At 49.9% G+C, this 17,506-nt stretch overlaps 8 protein-coding genes across 8 annotated transcripts; 5 read left to right on the top strand and 3 right to left on the bottom strand.

Annotated features, from left to right (window-relative positions):
- Positions 1-512: 512 nt before the first annotated feature.
- On the bottom strand, positions 513-2,149 carry hcsA (homocitrate synthase; the record flags this gene model as incomplete). Its single annotated transcript, XM_073714764.1, has 5 exons — positions 513-1,467; positions 1,529-1,596; positions 1,652-1,732; positions 1,798-2,021; positions 2,086-2,149. 5 exons carry the CDS (start codon positions 2,147-2,149, stop codon positions 513-515), a joined length of 1,392 nt encoding a protein of 463 aa, XP_073576899.1.
- A 1,262-nt stretch (positions 2,150-3,411) lies between these two features.
- On the bottom strand, positions 3,412-5,295 carry BJY04DRAFT_177242 (DUF4448 domain-containing protein). The gene is made up of 2 exons (XM_073709580.1): positions 4,636-5,295; positions 3,412-4,569 (listed from the first exon to the last, which is right to left on the bottom strand). Exons 1-2 carry the CDS (start codon positions 4,757-4,759, stop codon positions 3,737-3,739), a joined length of 957 nt encoding a protein of 318 aa, XP_073576900.1. The 5' UTR covers positions 4,760-5,295; the 3' UTR covers positions 3,412-3,736.
- A 136-nt stretch (positions 5,296-5,431) lies between these two features.
- Positions 5,432-6,901, top strand: BJY04DRAFT_177244 (uncharacterized protein). Its single transcript, XM_073709581.1, has 4 exons — positions 5,432-5,746; positions 5,822-6,146; positions 6,203-6,600; positions 6,652-6,901. The coding sequence occupies exons 2-4, from the start codon at positions 5,826-5,828 to the stop codon at positions 6,692-6,694; spliced, it is 762 nt and encodes a 253-aa protein (XP_073576901.1). The 5' UTR covers positions 5,432-5,746; positions 5,822-5,825; the 3' UTR covers positions 6,695-6,901.
- Positions 6,838-8,039, bottom strand: BJY04DRAFT_177245 (uncharacterized protein). The gene has a single exon (XM_073709582.1). It carries the CDS (start codon positions 7,667-7,669, stop codon positions 6,980-6,982), a length of 690 nt encoding a protein of 229 aa, XP_073576902.1. The 5' UTR covers positions 7,670-8,039; the 3' UTR covers positions 6,838-6,979.
- A 56-nt stretch (positions 8,040-8,095) lies between these two features.
- On the top strand, positions 8,096-8,798 carry BJY04DRAFT_177246 (uncharacterized protein). The gene has a single exon (XM_073709583.1). It carries the CDS (start codon positions 8,333-8,335, stop codon positions 8,690-8,692), a length of 360 nt encoding a protein of 119 aa, XP_073576903.1. The 5' UTR covers positions 8,096-8,332; the 3' UTR covers positions 8,693-8,798.
- On the top strand, positions 8,799-10,074 carry BJY04DRAFT_177247 (aminoacyl-tRNA hydrolase PTH2). The gene is made up of 2 exons (XM_073709584.1): positions 8,799-9,138; positions 9,250-10,074. Exons 1-2 carry the CDS (start codon positions 8,823-8,825, stop codon positions 9,552-9,554), a joined length of 621 nt encoding a protein of 206 aa, XP_073576904.1. The 5' UTR covers positions 8,799-8,822; the 3' UTR covers positions 9,555-10,074.
- A 173-nt stretch (positions 10,075-10,247) lies between these two features.
- BJY04DRAFT_46441 (U4/U6-U5 snRNP complex subunit SNU66) lies at positions 10,248-12,893 on the top strand. Its single transcript, XM_073720449.1, has one exon. The coding sequence runs from the start codon at positions 10,288-10,290 to the stop codon at positions 12,283-12,285; it is 1,998 nt and encodes a 665-aa protein (XP_073576905.1). The 5' UTR covers positions 10,248-10,287; the 3' UTR covers positions 12,286-12,893.
- Position 12,894: 1 nt separating this feature from the next.
- BJY04DRAFT_46509 (putative aspartate aminotransferase) lies at positions 12,895-15,129 on the top strand. Its single transcript, XM_073720451.1, has 6 exons — positions 12,895-13,507; positions 13,575-13,653; positions 13,741-14,381; positions 14,440-14,727; positions 14,781-14,840; positions 14,895-15,129. The coding sequence occupies exons 1-6, from the start codon at positions 13,388-13,390 to the stop codon at positions 14,994-14,996; spliced, it is 1,290 nt and encodes a 429-aa protein (XP_073576906.1). The 5' UTR covers positions 12,895-13,387; the 3' UTR covers positions 14,997-15,129.
- Positions 15,130-17,506: the final 2,377 nt, after the last annotated feature.

Genomic DNA, 17,506 nt, shown 5'->3' on the forward strand with positions numbered 1-17,506 from the left:
TCTGCCTCGGCTGTAAGTTCCACATGCAACCATCGGATTAGGCAAGCCCGTGACGTCGCCCGAGCGGGCGCCCGCTTATCCAGCTCAAGGTATTTAGCATATTTAGCATAACTTCTGCCTCCCTATGGTTGTTTGACCCTTGAGAAGCTTTGAGTATATGTTTGTACCTTCTTCTTATTCACCACTTCAACTCAAGCCCTGCTATATACAACCTTGAAAGGTCTACTTCAAACAAAAGCTCGCAGAACACCAGCCAAGCGTACCCTTTGCTTTAGGGATGAACAGCACTTTTTGAACCCCCAATAATAACCTGAAAGATCCCAAACCACATAAAAAAAAAAACACCGAATCATGACAAGACAAATGAAGATTGACGTCTCACTTCGTGAAAGGAGTCGCTCGGGGAATATGATCAAAGCTCTAGAAAAACATGGTCACTCTATTCCAACTGGAATAGCTCATAACACGAGATATGAGTCACGTGGAACGTTTTGGAAAGGAATATGTGGGAATTATGCGGAAATGCCGCTGGCCACCAGCTCCTTCTCCTTGGCAAGGAACTGAGCATGCTCATCAGCCGTCAAGTCGAGAAGAGGCTTGTTCTCGCCAGAGTTGAGGTTACGGTAGTAAGCACGGATGATGCTATCCGCATCATCAATGGCAATTGGCCGGATATCAGCAAGAGCCTTGATCTTGGCTGTGCACTCCTTGTACTGGTCATCGGTCATATGGACGTTAAGCTGTTGAGCACGCGACTTGATGGCGTTCCAGCCAGTCAACCGAGAGGCGAAGTGGACGTATCTTGACATACCGAAATCAGCGGGGTTGATGATTTCGTAGGTGCTAGGGTTGTTAAGAATAGCCTTGGCGTGGATACCGGCCTTGTGGGTGAAAGCACAGAAACCGGTGATGTAGTTGTTGAAAGGGATGTTGACTTCGACAGCCTCGGCCACGAGGTCCTCAATATCCTTGAGCTTCTCAAGCTTGTACTTGCCCTTGACATATGCGGGGTCGGCGACCATCATGCGGGCCATAAGACCACCGAGAGGGGTGATACCATTACGCTCACCAATACCGAGGACGGAGGTATCTATGTGAGTGGCACCGGCCTCAAGGGCACAGTAGGCGTTGGCAATGGCGCATCCAGTGTCATTGTGGAAGTGAGTTTCGATGTCGCAGCTCACAACACCTCGTAGCACACGAACAAGCTCGTACACTTGGCGAGGAGAAGCACAGCCAACGGTATCAGCAATACCGACACGGTTCACACCAACCTGGTCAACCGCGGAGTAGATGGAAAGCAGATCGACAAGGTCTGAACGGAAGGAGTCCTCGCTAGAGAATCGGATCTCGATGCCCTTGGACTTGACGAACTCGATAACCTCGATAGCAGCGTTCTTAATGTAGGTCATATCTTTACCGTGAGAGTGCTCACGGAGGTATGAGGAAGTTCCAATAACGACATCACTGGATTTTCATCAGCACCTAGCGGGAATGCCAGAACTGCAATTTGCGTAGCTAAACTTACACTCCATCAACACCAGTCTCAACAGCGACTCGGGCATCGTCCATGTGGCAACGGATATGAGTGAGAATCTGGTATAATCGTCAACATGGCGAGAATACGTCAATTGAGACCAAGGCGACATACCTTAGCCTTGAGACCAAGCTTGCAGATGGCCTCACAGTCGAGCCTTGACTGCTCTGAAGCACAGGGGCTGGTAAGTTCAATCTGAGGAAACATTAATGTTAGTAAATGAGCGGGGTTCAGAGAATCTTCTTTAACCGGTGACTCACGTAGTCGACACCGAACTCATCCAGAGCCTTGGCGATTTCAATCTTCTTCTCGGTGTCAAAGAAAGCATTGGCGAATTGTTCACCCTCACGGAGAGTACTCTCAATGATCTTAAAACGAGAAACATTGCTCAGGAAATCTGTGACACCGACGTTGTGACCGTAAGGGTTGCGGGAGGGGTGCGGGTTTTGGCGGGTCTGGATAGCAGTGAAGCCAGGGTGGGAGCCTTGTGTCAGAATCAGCTGCAAGATCCCTCTAAAGTGGTAGAGAGTATAGCTCTATAGTCGTACCGTTTGACTGGCCATTAGCGCCATTTGTTTGCCCATTGGGCTCGTTGTCTGCACCAGGGCACATGGTGTGTGATGTGAGGTGGGGGTAGGCTTGCAAATATAGTGCGAGGATAAATGGGATAAGGAGAACTATATTGCAGGTTGGGCTCGAGTCAGTAGGTGAGAATAGGTTGAGAGACGGATGAATTACTGACGGGAAAGTCAAGGGGCAATCCAAGTGTTTATATGCTCTGCAGTTGAGAAGTCGAGAAAAAGAGTCATAGGCCTGCTGGGAGGGAGAAAAGTGGGTGGAGATTTCGAGTGCGGGCGATCTCCAATGAACTCACAGGCTATGATGACTCCTCTCCTGCGGCAACGCTGAAAAATTTCGCCGCCGAGCACGCCGCTTGGAAATTTTTCCTGTGTGGGGAACCCTGCATTCGTTCGTCACTCCTGACAGTGAGCCCGTTCATGATGATATGCCCATTATTCAGAGGCTTCCTCGGTGTAGTAGGCTCTGCAGATAGCAGATATGCTTTGTCGTCTAATAATGATCAGTCTTAATGTGCTGTATTTAAGTAGTTGTGCTGCTGAAGGGTTAGACGAGAGACTGGGGAGTATGTACTCCGGTATAGTTTATTTGTTACGAGCAGATACACAATGTACTTCCCGAGGTACTAAAGTATGAGGAAGTATAAGGATCAGAAGGATTAAAAGGATTAGACGATTCATTTCCTCTTGTAAAACATTCTCAAGTATATAAAAAGAGCTTATCATTAAGGTCCTCTACCTAATATCTCATATGTATCACGGTAATTACCTATTTCCAATGCCAGGTTCACGGTTTGTCGGTTGGTCAAGTCCCCTCTTTTCATGGCGACCGACATCGGCTGGTGGTCGCATGAGGTATTGTGTATTCAATTTACAAGGTCAATTACAAACCAAGATAATCTTGATCATGGTCTAGAAAGCCCGCAATTGCTAATCAGTGGTCTCATTACTCTATCCAAAGCATTTCATGACTTATTGATGGCAATCGAGCTTGTTGTATATTGCCGATCCCCAAAAGTCATTCTTATGCCTGCCAGCTTCAATTCTGGTGCATCACGTCACTGTTCTACTCATGTTACCTATTGAAGCTTCGGTGGAAGACCTGACCGCTACTAGTCTACCTAAGTACCTACACTACTTAGGTAGTGTCGTAATTCCTTTTCTTTGAGCTGGTTGGCCAGGATCGCAGCATTGGAGGTATTTGAGGTACGTGTTGTGAGTTCGATTTTCAGATGCAGATCTTTCCCCAGAGTTCCGGCGATAGTCCGGGGCTATCAAGGACTACATCCGGAGGGCGTCCGGTTAGGTCTCAAGAACTACCCTACCCTGGATACTGAAGCCAGTGCGAGAAATCTGTTATCTCGAGGCCAAAATATTGATTGGTCCATGATTCAGCTTGAAGAATATACATACTCGTGAAGGCGTCAATGCTGGTTAACGGAGAACATAAGTACTCGAGTACACTTATAGTATCAGTGACTTACTGTCCTGAAAAGAATGCACAACCCCCCCCAGCGAGATCAATTGAAGAAGCTCAAATCATGATCAAGCACGGCACTCGAAGCTTTCTTCACACTGCAGTGGCTTTGGGGGTTGGTCCATGGTTCTATAGTAAGGTTGGTCAGGCAGCTTTCATCCAGGTCTTCAGTCTCGATACGTCTCGACGGAAAGGATAGCTAGCTCCTCGTTCATGGCCATGACTGTACCCCTCGGCGCCCGTTCCTTCGAGCAATCCGGTTTCGATGTCGTTCGGATATCGTTTTGACTCAGCAGAATCATCAGAGTCATTGCTCTCCCTCCTGTCACTCCTCAGCCGTTGGGACCTAGATTTTCCTATACCGTATCCCCTTCGTCGAGAATTCCAAATGCCGGTTATCGCCTCTCTAGACCTCCTCATCGAGAAGACCAAGGTAACCACAACGATAATCACGACGACCAGCGCCACTGGAAGACCAATATATAAGGCTAGGTTGTTAAACCGCGGCGGTGGTGATGGCCTATAGTGCTCTACTGGCCTAGGGTGAAGAGTAATCATTGGACCCTGGCGGGCGCTTGCTCTTCTGTCCAGATTGGAATCAAGCTCGATGATGTAGAGAGTGAGCGTGTTGTTGGGCTTCCCCTGGAGCCAATCTTTGCTCATGTGAAGAGGGTAGTACCCATAACTGTTATCGGTCTTCTCGGAGGTGAATGCTGAAGATGCCTCAAAATCGAGCGAATCAGAATATCTCAGCTCGATTGTGATTGTGGCATTCAAGGGGTAGAAATCAGCATTCCACGTAATATAGTATGTGGTATCGACCAGGACATCCGCGCCATTCTCGGGAAGACAGAAAGGCACAAATGGCCCTTTCAGGTCGGTGCAGACAGGAAAATCACCGGAAGAAAATCGACTAGATGCGTTCGCCGAAGCTGTCACGTTGAGGTCAGGGAGAGAACTGTTCGCTAGGCTGGTACCTGATGATCACACGTCAGTGGAGGGATAATAGGGCGCGACGTATCACGTAGTAGGTGGGTACTGACTGAAGTTGAAGCCCATTCCACGCCTAACAATAGCTCCGAGGGCGCACCTTGGAAGCCATGCTGCGATTAGAGTCATCGCAGCTAGGTTCCAGAGAACCTCATGACGGTTCCATCGGTGCTGCATAATGGATGCAAGAATGCGATGGTTGAAGTGATAATCAAGGAATTGATATATTGTGCCCCACTTCCACAAGGTAAGATGGATCTTTGTATCGAGTATTTGGTCCTAAGAAAGCTAGCTGTCAAAGCCATAGCCATCGTGTCCACGCGTCCTCACCTCAGAAGTAAAGGATGATGGAGGGAAGGAGTGATAGAGCTGGGGAAAGAGCCAATGGAGCTGGAGTTGTTGGGATCACAAACTACGATGAGCATGGTACCTGTGGTTGTAGCTTAAAGGCACCCCAATGGGCTATGCTGCTGCAAGGTCACCTCTTGAAATTGTTCTGATCTTGGAATCGTATCCCATGTAGTGTGAGGGAGTTGCGAAAAGCCCATGGTCTTTCACGTCGACCTAGCGAGTGTTATAGCATACTACCTACGTTTCCAAGACCTCGATCCCTCCTTCAGGCTCTCGCGCCCTCGGGCCTGTACCGATGAGCGTTTTGGCGTGTGCTCTAGAGTAGTAGCAAAGGTAAAAGCTTAAGAGTTAGGTACTGTAGTACTACCTACTTAGGTAGTAGGTTAGTTAGATAGTTGCTGCATGAGAAGCAAACAAGGTGATGACATAATCGACATCAGGTGGAATGAAGGAGCACCTGAGTCTTAAGCTTCTGGTGGGCGCAATTCAGCGTTGAAGGGTCGCGATTTCAACAGAGCTGAACCCAATTGTACAATTGGCCTTTACTTTTTTCTTTTTCCTTATCAGCTCGAGTATACAACTTGAAGAGAGTCGAAGCGATCGTTCCCCGCTTCCGAGGCTGCAAGTGCGAGTCGTGGATTGCCCTTTCAGGTTTAGGTCGACTGTCGCGCGTCGGTAGTCCCGTCCATCGTGGCTCGATCGTTAAGACAACTCCAGGGTGTCCGGTCTTCGTAAGCTGCTTGCTGTCTGTACTTTGGCCTCTTAATCCTTTCCATCTCCGGAGTGCGTCTGTCGCCTGTTCAATCAGCCCAGGTCAGTATTCCATCATCAAAATCCTCATTAGGTCAATGAACTTATGCTTATCAACACGTGTTCTCCTATCAACAGCATCATGCGCTTCATCCCTCTTCTCGCCCTCCTCCCAGCGCTTGCTGTGGCCCAGGAGCAGGTCCCTCTGGCCGACCGTGTTCAAGGCTGGTTTGACAAGGCCAAGTCGTATCTACCCACCGCGACCCCTGTTGTTCCCGCCGTTGAGAAGGTTGTCGAGTCTCCCAAGAAGATCATCCAAGAAAAGGCTGTTACCCCTTTCAACGCGACAAACTGGCAAACCATCCTTGAACCGTCCTCATCAGCTCAGGACTGGCTAGTCTTCATCACTGGTGGAAACAAGACATGCTTTGGTCGTTGCGGCAAGGCCGAAAAGGCATTCAATGTGAGCGCGCTTATTCGAAAGTACGTTAAAAAGCAGAAGCTAATCTACATTGATAGGAATCCGTCATCCTTTTCGCCGCCGACCCGACTGCGCCCAACCTTGGATATCTTGACTGCGAATCAAACCAGCTTCTCTGCTCCGCCTGGTCTGCTGGTGCTCCCTCTGTGTGGTACTTCAAGGTTCCCCAAGCTCAGGCTACCCAGGAGCGTCCCTCCACTCCTCTGCATATCGTCTACGTGAACTCGACCACCGTGACCCCAGAGTCAATCTACAAGATTCATACCGAAAAGACATATGAGAACAAGCCCGCTTATGAAGGCGCGTTCCACCCAACAGATGGCTGGCTTGCTCAGTACGGTCTACTCGTGCCTCTGGGCTACATCATCTACGGCTTTGGGATCGTGCCCAGCTGGCTCTTCATGATTGTTATCAGTATGGCCAGCCGCACAATGATGTAAGTTCATCTTCTCCGTCGCTGTGATTTAGCTTCTAATTTCATGACCAGGAGCCGTCGACTTGGGAATACCGGAGCCCCTGCCGGCCGTTAAGCTTAATCATCTCTGTTGGCGAGGGAAAGCATGCTATCTTTACAACGCTATGGCTAGGGATGTATATATTGTGATCAGCTTTACCTTGTGATCTGATAAATGAACCATATCAAAGCTTTTGGTTATTGTATCCTTCGGCTTCCGGTTTTGTTGAATCTTAGCATGAGAATGTCCTAGGCAAACAAATACCATTTTTATTCCAGAGGATATTTGCAGTATGTGACTCTTAAGTCATCATTCGGTCACTAGTCTAGTGCATTATACAGCGTGCGACACCCCCCAAATTCATCTCCAACCAAAAATGATCCTAGACCTGCCTAATATACCATCCTCATATATTCCCCCTCTAAGAGAATTAAAAAAATCTTTGCGGCCAACTTCCATGTAAACCGACTTGAGAGAACCAAACGTATTTCCATCTTCAGCTACTTCGGCCAGTTCCTCGAACTGGCGCTGGCAATCTTTCTCCTCCCAGAGTCTATCACAGTCCTCTACCCCGTGGTAATCAGGTAAGGCAAGGCCGGTAAAAGAATATAGCTTTCGAGGTAGGACATCCTTGAGGTGGGAATCGGCCTCGGGCCGTCCAAGTAAGACTTCGAGCTGGATGGAAAGTGATCTGAGCTCGGTAAAGTTTGTCATGGTTCCAAAATATCCCTCTATATCGCTGAACTCCTGCTCCATGCGCCAGTCTTTCGTGTCATTGTTGGTTAGAACAATACTGAGGTTTCTAAGTGTATGGGCGTGATTGTCGAGAATGTCTTTCAGCCTGGGAGCGTCGTGTCTGACAGGGAAGCTTGACGAGCCGCTCCCGTCCTCATAGGTTAAAGACATAAGTCGCTTGGTGCTAGAAATGATACTCTCGAGTAGTTCTTCGGTTGAAATTGCAGCGTACTGGAAATAGTTCGTCTCGTTAGTGAGGACTGTTATCTTCAGATCGAGGTCCTCCAGAAGCGGGAGGTGAAGAAACACGCCCATGTTCGCGAATGGTGCCGAGTGAATAGTGAGGGCGAGGGACTTCAGGTTCGGCAGCTGGAAGAGGAGCGCCCATTTTCTGGTATATACATTTGACTTCCTAAGCCTGCCGAGACAGCTTTGCTTTATAGACTCGTATGTATTGTCTTCAGCCTCAAGCTTCGTTTTCAAGGTTTCTGTAGTCGATTGGAGTGTTTCGGAAGTAACGTCCGTTGGAGTGTCAAGTCGAGGTTGGGGCTTGAAGTCCTTATCATCCTCACATTCCCTCTCTTCTCCATCCTTTGCGTCTTCAACCTCATCCTCATCCTCCCCCTCCCCCTCTTCTTCTTCTTCTTCTTCGCTTTCCTCTTCTTCGTCTTCGTCTTCGTCATCATCAGAATCAAAATCTCCCCAAGCAGGGTCGCCTTCTTCCATATCAACTGCCTTGACCACAGCTGCCAGCTCAGGACGGCTGTGCATTGTACGGCAGAGGACCCGGATTCTTTTAGCACCAGGCTCTCGAATCTTTTGGTAGAGGGCAGGTTCCAGAATCACCCGCACAGCCTTCGAAACAAGCAGCAGACTGAAAGCTTGTTGAACGTCTTCCTTTTTGAACAAGTGGTTGCTACCGCTCAGTAGTTCTTTGGCAAGGTATTTGAAAATCATGGAGATGATCTCCAGGGGCAGATGGACAGTCATTCTGGCACAGTATGCAGATGCCCGCAGTGGCCTTGGAACCTAAATAAGGAGGTGTCTATCTCTCTGGGAGTCGAGTCAGAAAAGGAAAAATCGTCGCTGTTATACTTCATCAGTGGTGTCTGGCTTCTCATTTCATCATGCTTCTTTTGTTTGGCTCGTGAGGCTCTCGGTCGTGCCAAGTGTCGCTATACGAGCTGTAGTGCGGCTCGAGCGTCAAACTATCGTGTGCCTCGCGTGGCATTGCCGGCTAATAAAATGAGCTCCCTATTTGAGGTTAAGACCCTGCAGGAGATGGGGCCTGTTTGGACTTTTAGTACTGTAGTCAAGAGCCCTGGATCATGGGTTTAGTTCTATAATGGACAGTGGGGAAACTTAATTGGCCACCGCGGGAGAAGTCCCAAAATATATAATTCTCGCCTCCCCGCAAGCTCCGTCATTTTCCTTTCACCCAACCTTTTCACGTACACGTTCTTTCAAAATGACAGAACTCGATCGCATCCCCCCGTCAACGACATCTTATGTCGTCGCCACGGCCATTCTCGCTGGAATTGCAGGATACTTCATCGGACAAGGCGCATCGCTAGGGCTCTTCTCGAAGGAGAAAGAGGGATGGCCGAACAGCTACAACGTGAAAGTGCACCGGGGCTCGTCGGACGAAGAAGATGATGAAGAGGAAGAGGAGGAAGAGGACAGCGAGGAGGAAGGCGATGGAAGCGAGCTTGCCAATTTTGAAAGTAATAATGAGGAGGTGAAGCTGGTGCTTGTTGTGAGGACCGATTTGGGCATGACGAAAGGTACGAATGGGTCTTCTTCTGCTTTCGATCTCGCAACGTCTCTCGCGAACCTCTTTGGCTAGTTGTCATCAAGCACCACGAGAAAAAACTAACGTCTTGTCAACTGTCTAGGCAAAATCGCAGCTCAGTGCTCCCACGCGACTCTCGCCTGTTACAAATACCTCGTCGCACACCCAGCTAGCTCTACAATCCTGCGCCGGTGGGAACAACAAGGTCAAGCAAAAATTGCGCTGCAGATCAAATCAGAGGAGGAATTGCAATTGCTGCAAGCGCAGGCTATCAGCCTTGGTCTTTGCGCTCGTGTAATACAGGATGCTGGACGCACGCAGATTGCGAGTGGGAGCAGGACGGTGCTGGGTGTCTTAGGGCCCAAGAGCGTGGTCGACACCGTGACAGGACATCTGAAGCTTCTGTGATACCTCCGTATAAATCATAAACCAAATCTTGCTTTCCTCGCCAGTGTCCAAGATTTGAGTGCTCGGAAACACGATGTCGCTTATACCTCCGTGTGCTTGCGTAGAGATAGCTTGCTAGAGCAGATAGGACATATCAACACTCAAAGCACTCTGGTCCGCACTCGCTTCACACTACAATAGTATCAACTACACACAAAACTAGTTATCTGTAATAAACGGTTTGTTGGCAAGCCATGGTTTATCCCTAACCTCATCAGCCAACGGCCAGATCGGTAAAGGGAACAGGAATATGGCGCCGTCAACACCAGGTTCTCCAGCCGAGCTCACCCAGCGGGGAGCTCAAGACCAGAGTGAACACCCAATGCCAACAATTAATCTGAGATCTGTCGACCGGAAAAAATGACACCAAGGATGAATTGGAGCCTCCTTAAGTCGTCGAACTGTCCAGCAATCAACCGATACGCAAAAAGCGAGCTCCTCACGATCAGGATCGCTGAACACAGATCTATGTGTTCGAGTTCATGAGGAGGGAAAAAAGAAGGAGAAAGGCCAGAAAAATTTCGTCTTTTATAGCCAGCCGGTTGGGCGCTAAACGTTTCCACCGCGCTAAACCTTACCGAGACGCAGGACTTATGTAATAGAAAGCCTGGAAACTGGTTATCCGCGGCGCTGCGCTTTCAACATCAGTTGCCACCAACTATCTCACTTGTAGCTCGTCGGTCCGATTGACACCATGGCGGACGCCATTTCTATCGAGCAAAACAACAAGATTCGCGCGGCCTTGGGGCTGAAGCCTCTCCCCGTCCCCGGGGCAGGCCCATCTTTTAAAGATTCCGATGACTCCTCCGATGAAGAGCCGGCGAGCACGATCGAGACGCGCGAGGCAGCCGCTTCCGGCAACTGGCAAAAAATGCAAGATGAGGCCGCGGCAAGGAAAAAGCGAGAGGAAAGAAACGCTGCTATCAAGAAGGCGCGCGAGATTGCACAGCGGAATGCGAAACTCGAGGGGGCGACACTAGGCGAGAGTGCAGATGCGGACATGGACACCAAATCCTGGCTTCTGCAGACAAAGAAAAAGCAGAGAAAGATAGAGAAAGAACGCGCGCGCAAACTCGCAGAGGAGCTGGAGGAGCGTCAACGTGTGGCGGAATATACGGCTTCCGATCTTGCCGGGATCAAGGTTGGACACGAGATTGGGGCTTTTGGTGGAGGGGAGGACCATGTTCTTACACTCAAGGATACGACTATTGATGAGAACGAAGAAGAAGGGGATGAACTCGAGAACTTGGACCTGCGAGATAAGGAAAAGATTGCGGAGAGGTTGGAGTCCAAGAAGCGGAAACCAGCTTACGACCCGACCGAAGAGAATTCCAGCATTCTGGCACAATACGATGAGGAAATCGACGGGAAGAAGCGAAAGCGGTTTACACTCGACGCGAAGGGTTCTACTATCGAGGAACAAGAGGCGCGGCGACAGGAGGTTTCGGAAAAGTTGAAGCGAAATGTCATCAGTCTCGATTTTGAAACCGAAACTCCCGTGTCAGACTACATGGATCTGAGCGAAATCAAAGTCAAGAAGCCCAAGAAGAAGAAAGCCAAAACCACAAAGAAGAGGTCCGCCCTTGACGATGATGATCTCTTCCCGGCCGCAGAACCTGCCGATACGCCCAACGGAGCCTCTAATATGGAAGTTGACGCTGCTGAAGGTGCACCGGCGCCTGCGCCACGTAAGATCGTGGACGAGGACATTTCATTTGTGGATGACGATGATTTACAAGCTTCCCTGACCCGCCAGAGACGAGCAGCCCTCAAGAAGCGACAAAAGGCGCGACCAGAAGACATTGCACGACAACTCAGAGAAGAGGAGTCTCAGACACCAATGGACATCGAAACCCTAACGGAAGAAGAGCCTGGGCTTGTCATCGATGAAACCTCAGAATTTGTGTCCAATCTGCAAAAACCTACGTTACCAGAACCGCGTGAGCGCAGAACAACCACCCCGCGGGCCAGGATTGATGAGCCTGACGAAGAGAAAGCTGAAATTGACGGTGGGGACGTCGACATGGAAATATCGTATAATGACATTGAAGATGACGAGGACCTTCAAGAGCGCCTCAAACGCGAGGAAGCACAGGAGAACGCCATCAGCGGTACAGGACTAGAGGAAGAGAGCACACTATCTCAAGGCCTCGGTGCTACATTAGGCATGCTTAAGAAACGTGGTCTGGTGAAATCAACCGATGCTGCAGAACACAACGCGCTCCTCCGTGATCGCCAGCGGTTCATCTCAGAGAAGAGTCTTCTTGAAACAGAGGCTGAGCGACGCGCTCGCCAGCAGCGTGAACGCGATCGAGCCTCAGGAAAGCTGGACCGCATGTCTGCTCGCGAACGAGAAGAGTATGCGCGATGGGAGAATAAGCAGCGAGACCAGCAAGATGCCCGCCACTTGGCGGAAGTGTTCAACAAAGAGTACAAACCCGATGTTCAGCTCAAGTATATCGACGAATTTGGCCGCTCTATGAACCAGAAGGAAGCATTCAAGCACCTGAGTCACCAGTTCCACGGCAAGGGCAGTGGTAAGATGAAGACGGAGAAGCGGTTGAAGAAGATTGAGGAGGAGAAGAAGCGCGAGGCCATGAGTGCGCTCGACAGCAGCCAGCACACCGGTATGAACAATGCTGTGGGTGCGACTGCTCGGAAGAATCGACAAGCTGGCGTCCGTTTGGGCTGAGTTTGTTTTCCATTTTTGATGCTTCATATACTATTGAAGCTCAATGGGCATTTTCGTACAGCGATACCAATATCTTTTAGCGAATGGACGGGCATCGCAGGCCTAGAGTCGATCACCCCTACATTTTCCAAGGATTCAGCATTCAAGGACTAGGCTAACCATTATGCGGGCAAACCCGGAACTGTCTCCAATTCGTATGACGCCCTTGGCCTTTGGGGGTTCGGAGGAGGCTGGAAGCTCTTGTGATTTACCTAGCTGATCAGGGACTTGGCGTGTGGGGGAAATTAACCGACCGCCAGCTGCTCGGGATCGGATTCCCAGGAGCTAGCCCTGGTACCTAGGCAACGACAACTGCCGGTTGGACACTGAGGTATTATTTCTTAGAATAATGGCTGATATTGGAATACCCATTGAACAAAGTGCATTATTAGTACTTGTCTAGTAAATCTTCTTCGCACGCTACCATGTATACATATATAGATAGGACATGATCGCAGAGCTGTTTGGATGCGATCCTTGACTCCTCTCCATGCGCGCACTTTTTACTCCAAATCCTGTGAGGGGAAATTTTCCAAAAAGTTCACCGGGAGCGGACCTCCAGCTCGTCATAGCGCGACCACACCAAACCTTTCACATACAGTTTAATAATGATATAATAATATAACTAATGATGATTGTCAGTCTGGAGAGGCTCACGTGGAGATGCGGAGAGACCCGGAGCTTAACATTCATAATTCACACACACACACACACACACACACATTGATAGATCCAACATGGCGGAGTAGTATCTAGTCGAGAAAGCAGAGATCGGTCGGGATTGGAAGCCGTGGAGCTTGAGGCTTGCAGTCGGAAGCAGCAGTTCCAATTAGCCGTGATCGGCCCATATTCTGATTGCCAGTTCACATGAGTCAAAGAAAACATTCGCTCACACGCAGCATCTCCGACTCGGGGCACCGTCCACACTTTATTTATCGCTCCCTTGCTTCCGATCGCCCTCGGGCCTCTTCCCAATTCCTTTGTTCTTTTCTTGCCTTTCTCTTTTACCCCAGACTCCCCATTCCCCATCTTCAATTGATAGCTTCAAGCCACCTCGCTCAGCATGCTTTCTACTCTCCGAGTCGTTGGCCGCAAGGCTGCCTCCCGCGATGCTAGCGTGCGCACTGTGATCGCTGGTGCCAGATATGCTTCCACCTGGTCCAACGTCCCCCAGGGTCCTCCTGTAAGCTCTACTAATTCATCACAAAATACCCAATGATGCAATTTCTAACATTGAAGTTCTATCAAAGGACGCCATTCTTGGTATCACTGAAGCCTACAAGGCCGACTCTTTCAAGGAGAAGATCAACCTGGGTGTTGGTGCCTACCGTAAGGAGCCCGACCTCCGCTTAAGAACCTTGCTTGTGCCGCGATTTTGTAAAGTACACGTTGGCTAATTGTAATCCGCTTGCACAGGTGACGACCAGGGCAAGCCCTACGTCCTGCCCTCCGTCCGTACCGCAGAGGACAAGGTTGTCGCATCGCGCGTGGATAAGGAGTATGCTGGAATCACTGGTATTCCCTCTTTTACCAAGGCCGCCGCTGAGCTCGCCTACGGTGCCGACTCTGCAGTCCTGAAGGAGGACCGCCTGGTCATCACCCAGTCCATCTCTGGTACTGGTGCTCTTAGGATCGGTGGTGCTTTCCTCAAGCGCTTCTACCCCCACGCGAAGAAGATTTACCTCCCCAACCCCAGCTGGGCCAACCACAACGCCGTCTTCAAGGACTCTGGCTTGGAGGTTGAGAAGTACCGCTACTACAACAAGGACACCATTGGTCTTGACTTTGAGGGTCTGATTACCGATCTTAAGGCCGCCCCAGAGAACAGCATCGTTCTGCTCCATGCCTGCGCTCACAACCCTACCGGTGTCGACCCTACCCAGGACCAGTGGCGCCAGATCAGTGACGTTGTGATGGAGAAGGGCCACTTTGCTTTCTTCGACATGGCCTACCAGGGCTTCGCCAGCGGTAACGCTGACCGTGATGCGTTTGCGCCCCGTCACTTCGTTGAGCAGGGACACAACATCGCTCTATGTCAGAGTTTCGCCAAGAACATGGTAAGTTGGCTGTTCAGCTAGAAATGGCTCGCTTTACTGTAACTAACGTAATCGGAAGGGTCTCTATGGTGAGCGTGTCGGTGCGTTCTCTCTCGTCACCGAATCCGCCGAGGAGAAGAAGCGCGTCGACTCCCAGATCAAGATCCTCATCCGTCCCCTTTACTCTAACCCTCCCGTGCACGGAGCCCGTGTTGCCTCCACCATCATGAACGACCCTGCCCTCAACGAGCAATGGCTCGGTGAGGTCAAGGGTATGGCTGACCGCATCATCGAGATGCGTGCTCTCCTCAAGAAGAACCTTGAGGAGCTCGGCAGCAAGCACGACTGGTCTCACATCACCAGCCAGGTAGGACAGTCTGGATATGGTTCGAAGCCCTCGAAAACTGACATTAATTGCAGATCGGCATGTTCGCATACACCGGCCTCAAGCCCGAGCAGATGGAGGCTCTCGCCAAGGAGGTAAGCACCATCCCCACTATTCTAGGTCCTAAAGCAGTTATTAATTCATCACAGCACTCCGTGTACGCTACCAAGGACGGCCGTATCTCGGTGGCCGGTATCACCACCGGCAACGTCAAGCGCCTGGCTGAGTCTATCTTTAAGGTGACTGGTTAGAGTAGCAGGGGGGATAGAGGGCTAGATTGGTTAAACTTAATCTACCTAGATGGGGGCTTCTGTACTGATATCCGTTTTGTTCTATTAGCATATTTAGGGGCACGTTTCAAAATCAACTTGAATGACTATACTATTACATCGGGCTGGGATAGTCTAAGGGTGTTTAGACACGGAGGTACACGGTAGCCGGGCTCACAGGTTGCGGAGAGCATGGCCCCCTAGAAGAAAGGGCCGGGACTCTTGGACAACCTGTCACATTCGCCAGATGAGGGTGTTAGGCAATGGCTGCACCGCTACTCACCAGCCCTCAATATACAGTCACCGCTACTTCTTGACGACAACATATCAAGCTACACTCCTAGCAGTCTCCACGAAAAGCGGACCGATTTCCAAGTCGCCCGTTCAAGAACAAGCCCTAGTATACTGTTAAAAATGCCTCTGCTTGTTTACACCTCGCGAGTCGAAAAACTTCAATATAAACATACTGCATACGCATGCAGAGCAAATCATGCGTAAGCGGCTATCCGACAGCTGCCAGAGACAACAGATCTTGACCATATTCGAAGCCTGGAGGTTTCATCAATCGCACAGACACACACATTGGCTTGATTTTGTGTACTTGGACAAATATTAGGCAAAAGCGATCAATATGAGGTGTGGCGTGCTTCGTCTGTGTTTTTTGATTAAACTATGCACCTAGCCAACTCGAGGGGGCGTGAAGTGAGGCTTAAGCTTAGAATCAGGGCTTCGGGCTATCATCATGCGACCCGAGCTCGGTGCTCGGTAGCCCAATAGATTCAGTTATTTACTTCGACCTCAGCCCAAAGAGACTCGACTCTGGTACACCACTGCTGATTTCCCCCAGAGAATAATCCAGGAGTCGAGACAATGGCACGCATGGCCCAGGTTACCCGGCAGGGGAAATATTTACTGATACTTGAGGGGCGCCTGAAGCTCTGACACGGCAAATATAGAAATCATGCGCATGTGCCTTGCGTTGACTTGAGTGATATTGGCCGGGATCGTAACTGGGAAGAGCTTATTCCTCCAGACAGGGGTGCTCCGAGGCCAGTAAAATTGGAATAACGGTGTGTACACTCCATTAGGCACAGGTGAGTAAGAGGGATTAAATAGGTACGAGGTGTGTTGGCAGGTTACATCCAGAAGAGCGCCAATGAGGAATCTGCGGTCTACTGCTGGACCTGAAAGGCAGTCAATAAGAGTGTCAGACTGACGGTGAATTTTTTTTTATTCACCTATTATTGCCGGCACTGGTTAGGTAACCGGTAGGGAGTGTCCCTCACATCAGCAGTCAGCAGTCAGCATGGACTCTGTTGCTGATTGGGAGTTTCACTTGGGGCTGAAGGGAAGGAAAGATGAAGAATTTTTGGTAAGAAAGAGGCGCCGGGATTATTCAGCACTTGGATTGCTAAGAATAGCCGGTAAATAACCTTGATTTGGACATCAGACTCGGGATGGATGTTGTACATGGAGTCAGGGAGATGCTACTAGAGGGATGCTGTAAGACATAGCCTTGGGAGGAAGACAGGGTCTTTTCAGAGGGCCTGTCGACTTGTATGTTCTTACTATGCGGAAGGCTCGTGTAGCAAAGACCCATAAGCAGGAAGACGTAGCATGACCAGAGTATCCATGTAGAAAAGTAGGTACTCCTCCAAACAGCGTCCTGCAATCGTACGCAGTAGGTTGAATGCTGAATAATACTGGACGGCCTCAGGAGTGGCAGAATAATTTAGTACTACTATGTCAAGGCTCAAGCCTCAAGATCTGGGGGAATCATCCCTCGTCCATTGCACTTGAAGGCAATCAAAACCACTGAGAACCTTGCTCCGCTCCGTCCTGCATCACTACTGCGGATTGGATTGTCTCAAAAATACAGGATCATCGATCGGTATGCTTCTCACTGCCAGGGCTTCTGCCTTCCAGCCACCGAGGTCAGTCGTCATGCTACCAAGGTGCCGGACTGGAAGGACAGTTGACAGGGCACTTTGTAAAGTGCTGATTGGGAAGCATGGTCAAACTGATCGACGCATTAGACGCATCGTGCACATTTCTCAGGTATTATTTTAAGATGTTCACACGTCTCTTTCCCAGTGTTCGTTTCCCCGAGTCCTTGTCGGAACGGGCCTCTGCCTTGCTTGGCTCGATGCGGAGTCCTATTCGTTTGGAGAGCTAAAACACGACCATTAACACGACCCTCCCTGTGTACAGAGTAATGAATTTGGATTCTTGGGAGAGTTGTGCACTTGAACTCGGTTGCCTATGGGTACCTCTCTGTGAAGGAAACCACGATGATGATTTTCAGGGTCATTCCTTCATAGTGACCGGAATGGATCGTAGGGAGAGGCCCAACCTCAGACTTTCATATTTCTTCTCCTCTCCCACTTGACCGGGACAGTAGGAGCCAATTGCTTCTGGGAGAACTTTCTTTTCTTGCCCTGCGGCGGGCGGCGTCGCCTCAATGCCTCCCTCCCCCAATATTCCCCCATTTT

The sequence above is a fragment of the Aspergillus karnatakaensis genome, assembly GCF_047715665.1.
Source record: "Aspergillus karnatakaensis strain CBS 102800 unplaced genomic scaffold BJY04scaffold_2, whole genome shotgun sequence".
Lineage (NCBI taxonomy): Eukaryota > Fungi > Ascomycota > Eurotiomycetes > Eurotiales > Aspergillaceae > Aspergillus > Aspergillus karnatakaensis.